General features: G+C 38.2%; 1 protein-coding gene across 3 annotated transcripts in view; it reads right to left on the minus strand.

Annotated features, from left to right (window-relative positions):
• The window catches only part of MPP7 (MAGUK p55 scaffold protein 7), a 217,015-nt gene extending 200,298 nt beyond the window's left edge, over positions 1–16,717 (minus strand). For all 3 annotated transcript variants that reach the window (XM_028168064.2, XM_057544611.1, XM_007188420.2), the window contains exon 1: positions 16,577–16,717. In XM_028168064.2, the coding sequence (XP_028023865.1) occupies positions 16,577–16,613 (37 nt within the window). In that variant the 5' untranslated portion in view covers positions 16,614–16,717. The remainder of the gene's footprint in view (positions 1–16,576) is intronic.
• Positions 16,718–20,058: the final 3,341 nt, after the last annotated feature.

Raw genomic sequence — 20,058 nt, forward strand, 5'->3', positions numbered from 1 at the left:
ATCAGTAACCCTCAGAAAGGAGCTTAGACACTCATCTGGAGTCCTGACTTTTTGGCTGCCCCCCAGAGGACCCCTCCAGATCCTCTGGTCTGTGGACGGCAGGGCTTACACTCACAAGACTGGATATGTACTTGCATTCTTTAAAAGCTGCTGCTTGAGGGTCTGGCTTCCAATCAGCCTGAATCTAGGTGCTGAGATCCTCTCCTCTGGGACAATGACGGGCCTTAGCACACCCTCAACTACCGGGAGCCACTAAAAACAAAACAGGAAGGCTGGAAAACCACAAAGGTTTGAGAGGCAAGAGTTCGGGCAGGGTTGAAAAATAAGGTACACCTCCTACAGAAGGCCAACCCTTCACGACCTGGAAAGGTAGCTATTTCATCTAATACACAGACACCCACACAGAGTCAAGCAAATGAAGATACAGAGGAATACATCCCAAATGAAAGAGTAAGGTAAAACCTAAGGAAAAAACCTTAATGAATAGTGGTATGTAATTTACCGCATAAAGAGGAAAACGTAGCGGTGATAAAGATGCTCACTTAACTCAGGAGGGGAAGTGATGAACACAGTGAGAAAAGAGACAGAAAATACAAAAAACACCACAGAGAAGTAACAGAGCTGAAGAATAAAATAACTGAACTAAGAACGACACCAGAGGGATTCAACAGCAGACTACACGAATGAGAAAAAAAGGATCAGTGACCTCAAAGACAGAGGAGAGGAACTCAAAGAAGAAGAAAACCAAAAAAAGAAGAAAAAAAGTAACGACAGCTAAGTAACTTATGAGACAGCAACAAGCAGACTAACATTCACAACATAGGGATCCCAGAAGGAGAGAGAGAGACGGCAGAGAAGTTACTTGAAGAAATACTGACCGGAAACTTCCCTAACCTGGGGAAGGAAACAACACCCAGGTATAGGGATCCCAGAAGGAGAGAGAGAGAAACAGCAGAGAAGTTACTTGAAGAAATACTGACTGAAAACTTCCTTAACCTGGGGAAGGAAACAACACCCAGGTCCAGGAAGCCCAGAGAAGTCCAAATAAGGTGAACCCAAAGAGAACCACACCAAGACACATTACAATTAAAACATCAAAAGTTAAAGACAAGGAGAGACTCTGAAAAGCAGCAAGAGAAAAACAACTTCTTTCATAAAAGAGAACCCCCATAATACTATAAGCAGGTTTTTCAGCAGAAACTTTGCAGGCCAGAGGAAATGGCATGATATATTCAAAGCACTAAAAGAATAAACCTTCCAACCATGAATATTCTACCAGGCAAAGTTACCATTCAGAACTGAAGTAGAGGTAAAGAGTTTTCCAGACAAGCAAGAGCAGAAGTAGTTCATCACCACTAAATGGGCCTTAAAAGAAATGTTAAAGGGACTTCTTTAAGCTGAAAAGAAATGATGCTCCTTAGTAAAAAGAAAACATATAAAAGTAGCAATCTCACTGGTCAAGGTAAATACATAGAAAAGGTAGTGGATTAATCACTTATAAAGCCAGTGTGAAGTTTGAAAGACAAAAGCAGTAAACATAACCGTAACCACAATAACTAGTTAAGGGATACACAGGATAAAAAGATGTAAAATGTAACACCAAAAACATAAGAGTGGTGGAGGAAGTAAAAACGTAGAGCCTTAGAATGCATTCAAACATAAGTTGTTATTAACTTAAAATACTCTCATAAATGTAAGTTGTTATATGTAAGCCTCACGGTTATCACAAAGGAAAAAAATTATAGGAGATACACAAAAGATAGTGAGAAAGGAATCTAAACATACCACTAAAGATAGTTATAAAACCACAAAAGAAGAGAGAAAGAGAAGAAGAAAGGAAAAGAGGAACTACAAAACAGCCCTAAAAACAATTAACAAAATGGCAGTAAGTACATTCATATCAATAACTACTTTGAATATACATAGACTAAATTATCCAATCAAAAAACACAGACTGCCTGAAATGGATTAAAATACAAGACCTATCAATAGCTATTTGCTAGCTACAAGAGACTCACTTCATACATAAGGACACACCCAAACTGAAAGTGAACGGATGGAAAAGATATCCCATACACATGGAAACCAAAAAAGAAATCTGGGGTAGCTACACTTACATCAGGCAAAATAGACCTGAAAACAAAGACTGTAATAAGAGACAAAAAAGGTCATTATATAATGATAAAGGTGTCAATCCAACAAGAGGACATAACATTTTAAAATATTTATGCACCCAATATAGGAGAAAGCAAATATTAACAGACCTAAAGGAGGAAATAGACAGCAACACAATAATAGTAGGGGACTAAATTTAATACCCCACTTACATCAGTGACTAGCTCATCCAAACAGAAAGCCAATAAATAAGGAAACATTGGCCTTCAGTGACACATTAGAGCAGAAGAACTTAACAGATATATACGGAACATGCCATCCAAACCAAACCAAACCAAATATACATTCTTCTCAAGTGCAAACAGAACACTTTCCAGAAGTATCATATGTTAAGTCACAAGATAAGTCTTAACAAATTTAAGAAGACGGAAATCATATCAAGCACCTTTTCTGACTGCAATAGTATGAAACTAGAAATCAATTACTAGAGAAAAACCTGGAAAATTCACAAATATGTGGAGATCAAATAATGTTACTGAACAACTAATGGGTCAATGAAGAAATCAAAAGAGAAATCAAAAAACAAATAAAAATGGACATACAACATACCAAAACTCAGGTAATGTAGCAAAAGCATTTCTAAGAGGGAATTTCATAGATATAAATGCCTAAAACTCAAGAAACAAGAAAAATCTCAGATAAACAAACTTTATAACTCAAGGACTAGAAAAAGAACAAAGCCCAAAGTTAGTAGAAGGAAGGAAATTTTAAAAAGATTACAGCAGAAGTAAATGAATTAGAGACTTAAAGACAAGAGGAAAAAAAAAAAGATCAATAAAACCAAGAGCTGGTTCTTTGAAAAGATAAAACTGACAAACTCACAAAGAAAAAAAAAGGAGAGGACTCAAATAAATAAATCAAGAATGAAAGAGGAACTGTTAGAACTGATACTACAAAAACAAAAGGATCATTAAAAGACTGCTTCAAACAATATGCACCAACAAACTGGACAACCTAGAAGAAATGGGTAAATTCCTTAGAAACACACAACTTACCCAAGAGTGAATCATAAAGAAACAGAAAATGTGAACAGACATTACTAATAAGGAGATTGAATTAGTAATCAAAAACCTCCCAACAAACAAAAGCCCAGGACCAGATGGCTGCACCGATGAATTATAGCAAACATTCAAAGAAGAATCAATGCCAATCCTTCTCAAGTCTTCCAAAAAATAGAAGAGGGACCACTTCCAAACTCATTTTACAAGGCCTGCATTACCCTAATATCAAAACCAGGCAAGGACAACACAAGAAAAGAAAATCACAAGCTAATATCCAGGATGAACATAGCTGTAAAAAATCCTCCACAAAATATTAACAAACCAAGTTCAACAATACATTAAAAAGGTGATGCACCATAATCAAGTGGGATTTATTCCAGGAATGCAAGGATAGTTCAGCATCCACAAATCAATCAATTTGTGATACACCACATTTACAGAATGAATAATAAAAATCATATGATCATCTCAATAGATGCAGAAAAAGCATGTGACAAGATTCAACATTCCTTCTTGATAAAAAGTCTCAACAAAGTGGGTATAAAGGGAACACACCTCAATATAATAATGGCCATTTAAGACAAACCCACAGCTAACATCACAGTCAAAGGTGAAAAGCTGAAAGCACTTCTTCTAAGATCAGAAGCAGGACAAGGATGCTCGCTCTCACCACTTTTCTTCAACAAAGTATTGGAAGCCCTAGCCATGGCAATCAGACAAGGAAAAGAAATAAAAGGTATCCAAATCAAAAAGGAAGAAGTAAAACTGTAACTCTTTGCAGATGATGTGATATTATATATAGAAAACCCTAATGACTCCACCAAAAAAAGTTACAATAAATAAATGAATTCATTAAAGCTTCAGGATACAAAATCATGTAAAGAAATCTACTGTGTTTCCATACACTAAACTGTCAGAAAGAGAAATTAAGAAAGCAATCCCATTTACAACTGCATCAAAAAGAATAAAATACTTAGAAATAGATTTTACCAATGAAGTGAAAGACCTGTTCACTGAAAACTTTAAGACACTGATGGAAGAAACTGAAAAACACAAATAAACGGAAAGATATTCCACACTTAAGGTTTGGAAGAATTAATATTGTTAAAATGTCCATACTACCCAAAGAAATCTACAGATTCAGTGCAATCCCTATGAAAATTCCAAAGGCATTTTTCACAGAAATAGAACAAACAGTCATAAAATTTGTATGGACCCACAAAAGACTGCAACAGCCAAAGCAAACTTGAGAAAGAAAAAGGTGGAGGCATAATGGTCCCTGATTTCAAACTATATTACAAAGCTACAGTAAGCAAAACAGTATGGTGAGGATATAAAAACAGACACATAGATCAACTGAACAGAATAGAGAGCCGAGAAACACGCATCTGTGGTCATTCAATTTACGACAAAAGAGCTAAGAATATACAATGGGGAAAGGAGAGTCTCGTCAATAACTGGTGCTGGAAAAACTGGACAGCCACAGGCCAAAAAAAAAAAAAAAAAGAAAGAAACTAGACCACTATCTTACACCTTACACAAAAAATTAACTAAAAATGGATTAAAGATGTGAATGTAAGACCTGAAACCATAAAACTCCTAGAAGAAAGCATAGGCAGGAAGCTCCGTTGACACTGGTCTTGGCAATCATTATTTGGATTTGACAGCAGAAGCAAAGGCAACAAAAGCAACAATAAACAAGCAGGACTACATAAAACTAAAAAGCTTTTACCAAAGGAAGCCATCAACAAAATCAAAAGGCAACCTATAAAATAAAAATATTTGCAAATCATATATATCATAAGGGGTTAAAAAGAAGGCAGATTATCTGAATAGACATTTTTCCAAAGAAAACATACAGAGGGCCAACAGGCCCATGAAAAGATGTTCAACACTGTTAATTATTAGAGAAATGCACATCAAAGCCACAATGAGATACCACCTCACACCTGTTAGAATGGCTATCAAAAAGATAAGAAATAACAAGTTCTGGTAAGGCTGTGGAGAAAAGGGAACCCTCATGCACTGTTGGTGGGATTGTAAATTGGGGCAGCCGCTATGGAGAACAGTAAGGAGGTTCTTCAAAAAAATTAAAAATAGAATTACCATATGATCCAGCATTGCCACTTCTGGGTATTTACCCAAGGCAAACAAAAAACACTAACTCAAAAAGATATATGCACCCCAATGTTCATTACAGTATTATTTACAATAACCAAGATATGGAAACAACCTAAACATCCATCAACAGATGAATAGGTAAAATGTCACACACATACACACACACACAATGGCATATTATTCAGCCATTAAAAAAAAAAAACGAAATCTTGCCATTTGTGACAATACGGATGGACCTTGAGGGTATTAAGCTAAGTGAAACGTCAGACAGAGAAAGACAAATACCGTATGATCTCACTTATATGTGGAATCTAAACACAGCAAAACACGAAGCAGCTCACAGGTACAGAGAAGAGACTGGTGATTGCCAGAGGTGGGGGTGGAGGGCGGGCAAAATGAGTGAAGGGAGTAAAAAGGTACAAATTTCCAGTTATAAAAAGAATAAGAAAAAAAAAAAATCCTCCCAGGTTGGGACACATAGTTTTGAGTAGCATGAGCCCATTGTGTCCCCCTTTGTCTGGCAAAGCAATAAAGCTATTCTTTTCTACTTCACCCAAAACTCTGTCTCCAAGATTCAATTCGGCACCAGTGCACAGAGGCCAAGTTTTTGGCATCATTATCAATGGAGAAAGCACTTCTTAAATATGCATAACAAACCTTAATAAGCAATTCTTGTTTACCATGCTTTCCCTGGTCACATTGCCTTAACTGCATCCCTTGCTCAGAAGCTGCAAACTCCTTTACCTCCATTTAGCTTGAGATAAACCAAAATTCTAATCACCCCTCTGAGTTACTCATTAGGTGCTCCCATGTGTATATTCATGATGCAAATATTAATAAACATGTTTGTTTTTCTCTTGTTAAAAAAAAAAAAGAATAAGACATGGGGATGTAATGCACAAAAGCATAAGCAATGTAAGAAAAAACTGACCTGTGTCACTCAAGGGTCAACTGGTCATGGCCAACAAGCCATGACAAGATGCTCGACATCATTAGTCATTAGGAAAATGCACACAAAAACCACCATGAGCTATCACTTCACCCCTACTAGGATGACTATAGTTTTAAAACTATGTAAAATAACAAGTATGGATGAGGATATAAACTCTCATACATTGCTGGTGAAAATATAAAATGGTACACACTAGAAAACAGTCTGGTGGTTCCTCAGAAAGCTAAACACAGAATCCGACCAGGAAACTCTGTTCCTAGGCACATACCTAAAAGAACTGAAATCAGGGGTTCAAACAGATACTTGAACAACAATTTACATTGCAGCACTATTCACAATGGTCAAAAGGTAGAAACATCTCAAGTGTCCATCAGCAGAAAAATGGATAAACAAAGTCCAGTATGTACATACGAAAGAGTATTCTTCAACCATAAAAGGGAATGTAGTTCTGATAGAACATGGATGTACCTTGTAAACATTATGTTAAGTAGTGTAAGTCAGTCACAAAAGGACAGATATTACATGACTCCACTTATAGGAAATATCTGCAATAGGCAAAATCGAGAGACAGAAAGTAGAATGGTGACTGTCAAAAGCTGGCAGTCGGGGGCAAGTGGAGTTATTGCTAAACGGATACAGAGTTTCTGTTTGGGGTGATGAAAATGTTTTGGAAATAGACAGTGGTGAGGTCTGCACAACGTCTTGAATATAATTAATGCCACTAAATTGTACACTGAAAATGGTTAATATGGCAAATTTTATATTATATACATTTTACCTCAATTAAAAAAAACTTAAAAGTGAAAAAAAAAATTATATAGACATCACTAAATACTGCATTCCTTACAGCTAAAACAGAGGTCACACTATTGCCATAAAGATTATAAAATGAGCCTCAGAATCAAAGACAAATATCATGCAATGAATGAAAATTCCTGGCAAAATTCCTACATGAGATGACTCTGTGGGACTCTCTGTAGCAGCAAAGGTATGCACTGTGGAAGAGTCACTGCTACCATGGAGGCGTGCTGGCACAGGCTGACTGTACCTTTGGAGGAAGCTACCGGCAGGACAGAAGCTGAGACACAGTCTCCACCTGTGAGCCACTGGGAGAAAATGCCACGTAGTGATTTTTCTGTTAAACACTGAAAAACCCATACTACCTGGAGAGAAACTTCTTCACTTAGTTCATAAACATTTTGTGAGCAGAGACGAGGATGGAAATAAGTGTACTGATTCAGTTTAAAGCGAGCACAAGCTCTATGCACAAAGAACTACACTACTACCAAAAAGAAGAAAACTTGTACCCAAATGTGGGTTCACACACTGCTTTTTGTTCACACGTAACAGCTACCCGTCAACCATGTGCCTAATGAGCTCAACTTGCTGAGGAAGGGAACTGTGAAAATATGAACGTGGTCAGCTCAAAGCTACAGAGTATACTTCTTTTGGGGAACTATCAGAAGAAAAGAGCAGCAAGGTCAACAATGAAATGTACAAACAATCAAGGAGGGGGGAATGAACACATTAGCCTTTTAAGTGAAAGATGAGAACAAAATACCTTCATGACAGACAATGCTAATAAAGTCCATTTTTGTTATTTCAAATGGCTTCCTTTAGTGGTGTACCTCAGTGATATACTCAGTATCTCCAAGAACGTGAATCTATCACTTTAAAGATAAAAACATCATGATTTTGGGCTTCCCTGGTGGCGCAGTGGTTTAGAGTCTGCCTGCTGATGCGGGGGACGCGGGTTCGAGCCCTGGTCTGGGAGGATCCCACATGCCACGGAGCAACTAGGCCCGTGAGCCGCAGTTACTGAGCCTGCGCGTCTGGAGCTTGTGCTCCGCAACAAGAGAGGCCGCGATGGTGAGAGGCCCGCGCACCGCAATGAAGAGTGGCCCCCACTTGCCGTAACTGGAGAAAGCCCTCGCACAGAAACGAAGACCCAACACAGCCATAACTAAATAACTAAATAAATTAATTTAAAAAAAAAAAATCATGATTTTGATGTTGGAAATAAGGTTAGCCAGATTTCCTAACAAGACTGATCTATGGTGCAAACAACATTTTTAAGAACTAAACAATTTATTTTTTAAAAACTTTTTAATTAATTAAAAATGTAATGCAGGGATGTAAAGGGGATCATATATAGCTCCAGAAAGAATTATTAAAAATGGAAGACAGGTGAGAGTTACTCAGAGAAAAGAATGAGAGTGCCAAGAGAGGTAAATCCAGAAGAGTGACATGAGAAACAAGGGACACAGAAAAAGTCTTACACATATTTCACTGACACACAGAAAGAGAAATGAGAGAAAGAATGGAGTACAGGTAACATCTGAAGTGATAAACACCGAAAATTTTCCAGAATTCATGAAATACATGAACACATACATCCAAAAAGCCAAAAGAATTCTAAGCAAAATAGAAAAAAAAGAAATTCTACCTAGACACACAGCAAGAATAGAACTATAGATACCCAAATCAAAAAAGAAAATCTTAGAAACAGAGAAAGAAGATAGATTACTTTAAAACAGAGTCTGACAGCTGATTTCTAAATAGCAACTTTAAAGATATTGTTCCTTCATCTTCTTGTTCTTAGTACACTGAAAAAATAATAATGCCAATCTAGAATTCTATGCTTAGTAAGAATACCTTTCAAAATGAAGGCAAATGGAAGCATGTCAGACATGACAACAGAGACAGTTGAACATCAGTAGACCTTCAATAGTGGAAATTCTAAAGATTTTTACATTAAGCAGATGAAAAGTCATCTTGGATGAAAATGTCAAGTTGTAAGATGTTATGAAGCTGACATCTTCAAGGTTTGGGTTCTGTTTTTTGTTTTTTAATAGAGAATTAAAATACATGACACAATAGCATATAAACGGGGAGGGAAGCATACAGGGTAAAGGTGTCCTAAGTAAGGTCTTTGGATTATCCAGGATGACAATAAAGGTACAGATTAACGGGGGATTTTATAATAAAGGATGCAGCTTGTAATTTCTAAGGTAGCCACTAAAAATAGAGAAAGAGAGTGTATAACTTCAAAATAATGAAGGGGAAATCTAAAATGATAAAAAGAAGTATTCTAATGAACCCAAATGAATAGAAGAGAACAGGAGTAAAGACTCTTTCCAACACACTACATGACTGTGAAAATCTGACGGGAGAATGAGAAAGGAAAATTACAGGCTAAAATCACTCATAAACACAGATATTAAAACTGTAGATAAAATGTGAGCAAGCCAAATCCAGCAGGCTCTATGAAAAGGATAATAAATTAGGAGCAAATTGGGCTTATCCTTAAAATGCCAGTGAGCTTAACATTCAAAAATCAGTGATATTTGCTATATTGAGATTCACAGGAAACAAATCATATGATTACAATGAACAAATAAAAATGCACTTGACAAAATTCAATGACTAGTGATTTTTAAAAAGTTTTCTGCAAACTAAGAATAAAAGGAAACTTCCTTAATCTAGTAAAGGGCATATATGAAACAAACCTAGAGCGAGCATGACAAAGAAGAAAAGCGGAAGTAACTCCTTTTGAGATCTAGAACTAAAAACAAGGATGCTGAGAGTCACACTGACAGCCAACACTGTAATCAAGGTCCCACATGGCAGCTCTGCGCGCAGGGGAGAAAGGACAGTCTTTACAACGTCACGGTGGGACAGCTGGACATCCACGTGGGAAAAATTAATCTGTAGCCTACTTCACACCTTACACAAGAATCTAATCTAGAGTACTAAAATCAAAATGGAAAAAGGAATAACTTCCTGACCACAGGCTAAGGAAATAGTTCATGAATAAAATACAGAAATCACTCGCCATAAAGGACGTGGTGAGGAGATGCACCGAAAGGTGTGACTTCTGCATGTGGACCAGGGTAGGCGGCAAGAAGAATGAGAAGACAGGCCACAGAATAGAAGACGGCTGTCAGCTAGCAAAGCGGACAAAGGGCGGAATCCAGAACACAGAAAAATGTCCTACACGGAAGGCCAGGCAATTGAAAAATAAGCAAAAGATTTAAATCGGTACTTCACGGAAGAGAAAATCGAAATGGCCAATGTGAAAATGTGTTCAACCTCATAAATAACCAAGAAGTGCAAATTAAAGCTACCATGAGCTACCACTACATATGGACCACCATGAGGAACAGATACAGATATGGAGTGACAGGGTCTTTCCCACGTCCTGGAGGAGGAAAGGGGCTGAACGTGGAGTGAATAATGGGTCACGCCCATGTGATGAAGCCACCATAAAAATCCCAGTACTGCGGGGTTCAGCGAGCTTCTGTGTCGGTGAACACTTCTACACACAGGAGGGTGACGGACCCCAACTCCACAGGGACGGAGCCTCCTGACCTCTGGACCCTTCCAGACCTCACTCTACGCATCTCCTCATCTGTATCCTTTATCCTGTCTTTTATTACACAGCAACCTGACCAGGATGAGTTAAATCTCTCCCTTAGTTCTGTGAGCTATTCTAGCAAAGGACAGAATGCACGGAGGCGGCTGTGGGACCCCACTTTGCAGCCACGCTAGACAGAAGCTGGGGGCAACCTGGGGGCCTATTACTTGTAACTGGTATCTGAAGTTGGGGCGTCTTACGGGGACTGAACCTGCGAGGTCTGCACGACCGGCAGCGTGTGTCAGAACCGAGCTCTGGGACACCCAGCTGGTGTTGCAGAGAACCGCTCGGTGTCAGGGAAACCCACACACCTGCAGTGAGAGCTACTGTGTGTCAGGAGTACTGTCTACACAAGTATCCTGCACTTCTCCTTTTCAGGCTGGACCGCCTTTCTCTTCTCTTAAAGTAAATATTGCAAAATCACTGTCGTAGGAAGAGGCAATCAAAAAGTAGACAGCCAAAAAATAAAGAAGAAAACCAAGTATAGAGGTATGTCAGGCAGTTCACTAAAATATTATGCTTTTCCCCTGGATTCTGTAATATTTATTTTATGTATCCACTTTTAAAAATTCGTAATTTGTTATTTTTTTCCTCATTCTAAATAGTCACCACTAACCTAAAAAAAGTTCATGTGGTAGAATTCCATTTATAAAGCTCAACAACGGGCGAAATTAAACCAAAGTGCCTAGGGATGCTTAAAATATACGTTTTGTGTACACTGTGAGGCAGGATCTTCTTTGCTGCCCGTCGCCATGGCGGCCGGGGACGCAGTGAGCGGCGGAAGCACACGGGATGCTCTCAGGAGTTCGGTTTTTTTCCTCAGGTGGTGGCCACGTGGACGTTGGCATTATAATCACTCTTAAAACTGTACTATGAAAGTTTTATATGCATTTCTGTAGATATATTATATTCCACATTATATGATATTTGTGAAATTCAGACCTAATGAATTTGTAAAACTAAAACTAACACAGGTACTATGCAGGAAAAGAACGATTCCGTAAGGTTAAAAACAGAATGGTACTATATCACAGGAACGAAAACAAGATCAACTCTCTAGTTGATAAAAGCTGTTTCCCAAGGAGGGACAGGTAAGTTTGGACACAACCACACACGCACACTGGACTGAATAATTCAGCAGACAGATGGTGCGTGGTGGGTGGTGGTCGCCAGCGGGGATTTACAGACAAGGGAAGGAGGCTAAGATGATCTGTTTCCTGTGGATTCGAGTTGGAGACACCAGTAAGAACTCATATGTAGCTTAATACACTTACAGATGATTGCACATAGAAATGTTCATGTATGTGCATATATACACAGGTCAGTGTACACGCATGTATTTCTTTGCTCTGTCAGATGAGCGGGCCTAAAAGAAAAAACACTGTGCAAACCTATCATCCAGATCTTGGTTTCTAATCCCATTCCCTAATAAAAGGAGCTGGTGGTCCTTTGAGAAATGGCTGATTCTAGATGGGGCCCTGCAAGATTAACCTAGAGCATCCCGTCATGCCCAAAGTAAGGAAGCGTTTAAAACAAGCCCCCGTGGATATGGATACGTCCAAGAAACCAACTGAAAAAGCTCCCAGTGGCCCCAAAGCTGGGACAATTTGAACAACAAAATAAGTGAAGTAGAATTGAATTATGTCCCGAAGTGTCAATAAACGTCCAAGAGTCCACACGGATATGAAACAGGATTGAATAAATTAATGGGAGAGAAGAGAGGAAGTATTCCAAGTAAGTTACAGGGGTACGTCACCCTGCAGGAGAGGGGGCAGGACACACTCCCTTCGAATGTGAGAGGCACGCAGACGTCCTTCCCCAGAGCGCAGCGGGACGGGGTGGGCAGACAGGGTCACTTTCCAGGGGGGAGATGCGGCGAACATCACGTCAGCCACTTAATCAGCATCGACAGTCATAAACCAAGTCACCAGCACGTCCCCTTACTATACAATATGACGACAGTGGCACTTTACATCAGACAAATTCCAACAGAGGGAATTCCACTACACACCTGACCAGTACTACTCTCGAAAACGGTCAAGGTCATCAAACAATAGGAAAGTCTAAGGAAACTGCACGGCCAAGAGGAGCCTAATGAGACAAGGTCAACTAAATGTAATGTGAGACCCTGGACCCAAAAAAGGATATTAACGGAAAACTAAGAAAATCTGAATAAAGTATAGATTTTAGCTAATAATAATGTATCACTATTGATTTTCTAATTGAAATGAATGTACCAAACTAAGGTAAGATGTTAATAATCAGGGCAACAAGTATAAAGTATATTGGAACTCTCTGTCTTACCTTCGTAATCGTTCTCTAAATCTAAAATTACTCTAAAAATAAAGTTCATTTAAAAAAAATTTTTTTTAAAATAAGATCACCAGATCATAATAGCTAAGAAAGAAAACCCAGAACAGACATATACACGAGAGGGGCCAATACACATTTATGTAAAAAGGCTGGGCTATTGAGTGAGTGATTTTGGGACTACTGGCTCTTCATGTGGGAAATATGTTAAGATTTGATTACTGTCTCATTCCACATGCAAACTAGTTGGACTGAAATTCCAAATGTGTAAAAACAAATTTTTTAAATTATTATTATTATTTTTTTTTTTAGGCCATGCCATGCGGCATGCGGGATCTTAGTTCCCCGACCAGGGATCGAACCTGCACCCCCTGCATTGGGAGCACGGAGCCTTAACCACTGGACCACCAGCGAAGTCCCAAAATTTTTTAATTATTAAAAGAAGATCTTAGAGACTATCTTCTCGATCCTGCCTTAGGTTGGAAAGACCTTCTTAAGCAGAAGGAAGAAAGCATTCGCCACACAGAAAATATTGATTTGTCCATATAAAAGTTTTCAACTTGTATTTTAAAAATGATACTATTTAAGGAAGAAAAAAAGGACAAATGACTGACCAGGAGAAATGGTGTTCAACCTAAAATGACCCAAAGGGTTAATACACAAAATACAAATAAAGAAATACTGCAAATAAATAAGAAAATGATAAACCAATAGAATAATGGGGAAAGGATAAGAACAAACAAATCACAGAGGAATAATGGCCATTAAACAAAGGGAAATGTGCTCAATGTTGGTAGTAGTGCAAATTTCACACTTAAGATACCATATTTTCAATGGTACAGATGAACCGGTTTGCAGGGCAGAAGTTGAGACACAGATGTAGAGAGCAAACGTATGGACACCAAGTGGGGAAAACCGCGGTGGGGTGGGGATGGTGGTGTGCTGAATTGGGTGATTGGGATTGACATGTATACAATGATGTGTATAAAATTGATGACTGATTAAAAAAAAAAAAAGAAAGAAAGAAAAGTAGTGCCTAGCACATTATAAATATTCAACAACTACTTTTTATTAACTGAATAAAACTTGAGATCTATGTAACTCTTTCAAAAAAAAAAAGATACCATATTTTCCCCATCAGATTGGTAAAAATTATAAGAATATAATATTGAATATTGCCAAGAACATGGGGGAAACGATTTTTAATATACTGTCCATGGATTGTTAAGTGGTTTAACACCTCTGGAGGACAATTTGACAACATCCATTAAATATTTACATCTTTTCTCCTGAAATATTACAAAAGGAACAAAACCAGGGCTTTCATTAAGAGTAGTCTGGTTCATTACACAGTGTAATGTGACACAATGGAAAACTATGCATTGGTTGAAGAGAATTTGGAGGATCTATGTTTATCTATATATACAGATGTATGCACACACACGTATCACAGAAATACCTCTTCGAGACATTACTTGGTGTAGAAAGAAAGTCACAGAACAATCCATAGAGTATGACAGAATCTGTGATTAAAAAGTAAGGAAAAAAGACAAAACAATATATTTATGTACATACACATTTACTTACGAAGGCACATAAGTGTTTAACGTCCAGAAAATTCTTGCAGGACACTCATCAAACTGAGAAAGGAAAGGAGACTGGGGCAAGGGGAAGAGCGGGTAGGAAGGTTTCTTTCCTTTTTCTATCTGTGCAGTTTTATGCATTACTCGTGTAACTAACTGTTTGCTCTCAGAGGAAGAGGAAGTGGTGGAAGTTTACACAGCAAGCACTTCCCCACGTGAGCACGACGCGTGCACTGGGGAGTCGCACCCTCTCCCGCTGCGTGAGGTCCGCCCTTCAGCTCTGCTAACGCTGTTCCCCTGGAGACCATCGCTAAGCAACGTTGCTGACAGTAACAGTGACCCTTGACTGATCGATGGCATCTGGTCTACAAGGAAGGACAAGGGAATGCAGCATCTGATGGGTGCCCACACCCTGGGGCCCCCCTGAATGCAGTGACTCTTAAAACAATCTCCCCTGCCCAACTCAAACCTTATTGGGACACACTGGTCAAAAACTAGCGCAAAGCCGGGAGTGAGTCGCACCAGTATTTTAGATTTGCACCAAGCGGGCCAGCTATGCGTGCTTGAGTCCTTTTTCCATTCTAAATAGCCTATGGTATTTTTCATGACTGACGCCTGAACTGCCACTTTAATCATTCCCCATGTTAGGTGTAATCAACAATATTTTGCATTCAATTAAACTAAGGCATTTTTTGGCGAACGGCAAGGCAGAAATCTTATTTACTACATAAACTGTAGTAAATTTATGGTTCAAATAAATTTTATCTATAATTTCCCAAACCACTACGGAAACTTAAATCATTCGTTTTATATAGTGGAACACAATGTGGGACTATATAAAAACTGAAAAGAAAAAAAATTTTTGTCCAAAGGAGCTGCTTCCAAGTTCACGTCTTGAGAAAAAAAGATTTTTATGTAATTTAAAAAATCAAAATCACTTCCTAAGAAAAACTAATCCTCAGTGTAAATCACAGTAGAAAAACCTCATTCTTTATGGAAAAAGACAAGAAAAAACTTGCCAAAGTGTTAAGTATGGCTCTGCTTGAAATAGCAAAGAACGATACGGGCAAATAGTGCACATGAGAAGGCCAGTGTTACCTAACACAACACAAAATCACATTTGTGATTCGGCTCTTTAAAAATTAGGGCATCACTGACTGTCCAGGACAAGACACATCTCCGCTGGTTACAGAAGGGTGTTGATGGGACCAGCTCAGTGTGCTCAGTGCAACAAAGCCCATCCCTTTAGGCACACTCTGTCACCCCCTCCTCTGAGCGGTCTTAAAAATGCAAGCTACAGCTCCCAACCCCACTCGCATTCTGTTTTAATAATTCTGAGGAGGGTCCAGGAATCTACATTTTTCTAAAGTGCTGATTCTGGGGAACCCCAGAAAAGGGCTTCAAAGGGGCACTGACCACCCCCATCCCACCTTCTAAATCAGGTCAGAAAGAGGGGATTTCACACATACATCCAGGCATGAGTTTTTTTTCCCTTTCTTGGAAATCTTTAAGTATCACTAAGTCTTACAACTGATAACAACGTGCTTGTTTTAATTGAGTTCTTTAATGACATATATCAACTTCAGAACAGTTTTTACCTCTGGACAGAAAGAAAGAAAATAGAAAAATGGGGGGAAAAAATGAGAGGTCTGAGCAAATACGGGCAAAAAAATTCATAGCTATGATTAAAGTAGAGTGACAGGTAACATGAGTACCATGATATTTTCCACACTTTTCTGTATCTTTAAAATACTTAATTTTTTAAAAAAAGAAATGTAAACGTACGGCATTACTCCAAAATGCAACACAGTACAAAAGCATCAGCACAAGCCGTCAGTACCGGAGAAAGCGGTCCGCCCACGCCCTCCAGTAACGTCTATCCTGAGGCCATGATGGCCCTCACTCTGGTTTCAGAAAGACAAGCCTGTCTGCAGTCGCTTAAAGCAGTGCTGGTTTTCACTGCGAGCTGGACGATTTGTAAGGATGGGAGGAAACGTGCCCCTCCCGGTCTCCATACCTGTGTCGCTCCCCGAGCCTGCGGACAGCGCGGGCATGATGCAGGATGCAGGATGCAGGATGCAGGCTGAGCTGGGCCCTGAGCTGCCAACACGCTCCGTTCAAAGGCGGCAGGGGTGCCGACCCCAAGGCCTGCAGCCACGCTGTCTACCCAGCCACACTGTCTACCAAGATCTACGTCTCCTGCAGTCCGTTTCTACAAAGAAAAGGAACACGTTAAAAATAGAAGAGGCCAGATTACTAAATTGCAACTTTCTGTAACTAATTCAAAATGCTGATTCCAACACGTTATTAGGGAGATCACAATCTTCACAATTTCTTCTACAGACCACAGACAAATATGAAATGGGAGAGTTTTTTATTTCGACGTGGGATTTCTAATTAAAAACATGAAAGTTCTTCGTGAATGTGTCAAGGTTTCCTTAAAGATTTTTACAGTTGGTCTGAGAACCACTGACTGCACAGATAGAGAACTTGAGGAAGCTTTTGTAAGCCAACGTCATTCTAAAATTCCTCCCTTCTGTTAGAATTCAAAACTGTATTCCTAAACGTAGAGCAGAGATTCTCTAAATTGTCAACAACTTATAACTAACTGTAATCTTTCTAAGTAACTCATCCTAATACGACAACTGCCAAGTTCTCTAACTGAAGATTACAAACAACCTTGAAAGAATACTAGAATTAAAGCAAGATATTATTATAGATTTACAGAACTGTTGATAATCTAAACTAAACCTAACAATCCAAGCTAATATATGAAAATAAATTGTTTTAGTGAAAACTAAGCTTTGATGTATCTTGGAAAATATCAATTTTTTAAATAATTATTTTAAGTAACGTTTATCCCAAAATAAGCAGTAAAGGCACTATTGTACAGTAACTAAAAGCAAGGGCTCTAGTGTTTGCTTCATCTCTAATCCTGCTAGCTCTGTGATCTTGGACAAGTTATTTAATCTTATTAAGCCTTAATTTCCTTATATGCAAATGAAGAGAACAGCAATTTAGAACTGTTGGATAATCCAACGAACACCTTGCAAACAATGAATGCTAACTATCACAACTGGTTTTTTTTAATTCAGGTAATGAGATTATAAAATGAAAACATAAAAGTAGCAAGATTAAAATTTACATTGGCCTACACCTAGGAGGACGCCATGTGGTTTAAATTTGGACCACGGTTGCCTAATAACGGAAAATACACCACATTTACATTTTTCAGAAATCAGAAGAACCACACAACATGTTTAAATTCACTTTTTAACGCATTTTCCCCAGTTCTCTATAAAGCAAGTTCGGTGATTTAAAAGCATATTTTAACATATATTAACAAGAAAAACAGATACTGTAAACATCTGAAAAACTGGCTCACTTCAATTCTTAAAGCCTTTAAATTGCTGATTCATATTACAGAATAAAGAAAATGAGCTTGCCAAACTCCTCATGAAAAAATTCAAACTATAAGATTCTATTAAAGCCTTCTAAATTAGCTTTTTAATTATCAAAGTAAATGTTAGCATAAAAATATTCACCATCAAATAGACTATCTTGGACCAGGCAACCCGGTGCAATGTCTTGAGTTTTGTTTTACGTTACAAAGGTTGACGTAGTTAAAATACACATACAAATTCATACAGAGATCCTCTGTGTTAATTAAAAATATGAGGGCAGTTATTTTAAATACCAAGTGAAAATATAAATCACTAAGCTAAAAATAAGACAGAAAAAGGTAAACCAAGGCTTCATTAGTGCCCATCTCTGAAGCTGTTTTCCCTAATAATTTTAAAAGGCAACTCTGCTTTGTTTTCATAAGTTATCCTAACAATCAGGATTAAGATTCAACTACATAAAGTGCTCCTCGATTCAAACACAAAGAAAATAAAAAACAGACCATACATAATTTAAAAAATGCATTCAATTAGTAAACTTTTGTTTTGCTGCTGAGAAAAAAGGGAAAAACGGTTATAACTTGTAAAGTACATGCACACATATTTCTACCATTAGGAAAAGGCATATATGTAGGTATGTAGGTAGGTATTTATTATAGAGTGTATGTATGTAATTTAAGCTCTTTATACCATAAATCATAATTTGTACGGTACAGATTACCTAACTACAGAAATACACATACTATATAATCTATACCATGCAAACTACAACTTTCTTCAAGCCTTAAAGAACTTACAATGTTTCAATTTCATAAACCACGTACACCATATAAGCCAATTTATGCTTAAAACAAACAAACATCCTATTAATACTAAAACCACCTTATATTTCACATCAAAATATCCTCCTGAGTTGATGCTGCAGCTTTCCACATATGCCATATACAAAAGACTTTACCACAGTATTTCTCATCTTTTATTTCACAATAAACACTCAAGGTTAAGTTTTTTCCAAAGTTATATTATTTAAGAAATATATGCTACAAGATAATTATCTTCTCAGAACATATACAAGTATATTAATTAAAAAAAATGGTTTGATAAAATCCCAACCAGGAAAATGGTTAATATTCTGTGGAACGAAGCAGAGTTGCTGGGTTTAACTTTCAAACTGAGCTAAATTTCTGTAGTAATCATGTTATTTTCTTTGGCTAAACTTATTTAAAATGCTTTGGAATTTGTCAGAATCCAGCCATGATTATTACTGACTGTTGTATGGAATCGATTTACTACAACACAAAAATACCAGCTGTTACAGTACGTCCTGAGAGGGATTACTGAATATTCTTAAATTGAAGTTCAATCCATCTTTCCATAAAAAAGAGAGCAACCCAAACGCCAGGAACGAAACTACAGTGTCAAGTGCACCTGAAGCATTTACAATCCCCAATAGAACTATTACAACCCTCCTTTAAAAGGGCTTATTTTTGAAATTTCATTATTCCAGTCATACCGTGCTTCTATATATCACACTGTATCAGGTTCTTCTGGCATCCGTCATATGGAAACAGTGAACTATGTGAAGGTCTAGAACCTACAATGTTCAGTTTCTACCCGCCCTGGGCAACCCTTAGGGCTCCCGGGGCACTCATGACATCTAGTGGTCAACCACAGAAGTACAAGTGTCTGTAGCAGAAAGTTTTTTGAGTTTTCCCTAAAAAAAAGAAGTCTTAATTGCACCCAGTGAAACAGCCATCTGCAAAAATTTTTATTAATGTGTGCGCACGCACACACACACACACACACACACACACACACACACACTCCTGCTGCGTATCTCCTCCACTATCAATGCTTCACTTCTGACAGCACATGTGGTTTTCCACACCCCAGGCAGATCTGTGACACCAGCTGGGCGACCTACAATTAAACTCAGTTCTGACACTGTCTACCTCGAGATAGGGCCAGATACCACAAGGTAAGGGCTCAGCCCCACAAAACTGGCCCCCTTCTGATGTCACCTGCAAACCCAGGTTGTCACCTGTGCTTCTGATGGGCTGACTACAAATCAGAGTTTCCCCCAGCTCCCTCAGCTTCA

The sequence above is a fragment of the Balaenoptera acutorostrata genome, chromosome 3 (genome assembly GCF_949987535.1).
Source record: "Balaenoptera acutorostrata chromosome 3, mBalAcu1.1, whole genome shotgun sequence".
NCBI classification, from domain to species: Eukaryota; Metazoa; Chordata; class Mammalia; order Artiodactyla; family Balaenopteridae; genus Balaenoptera; species Balaenoptera acutorostrata.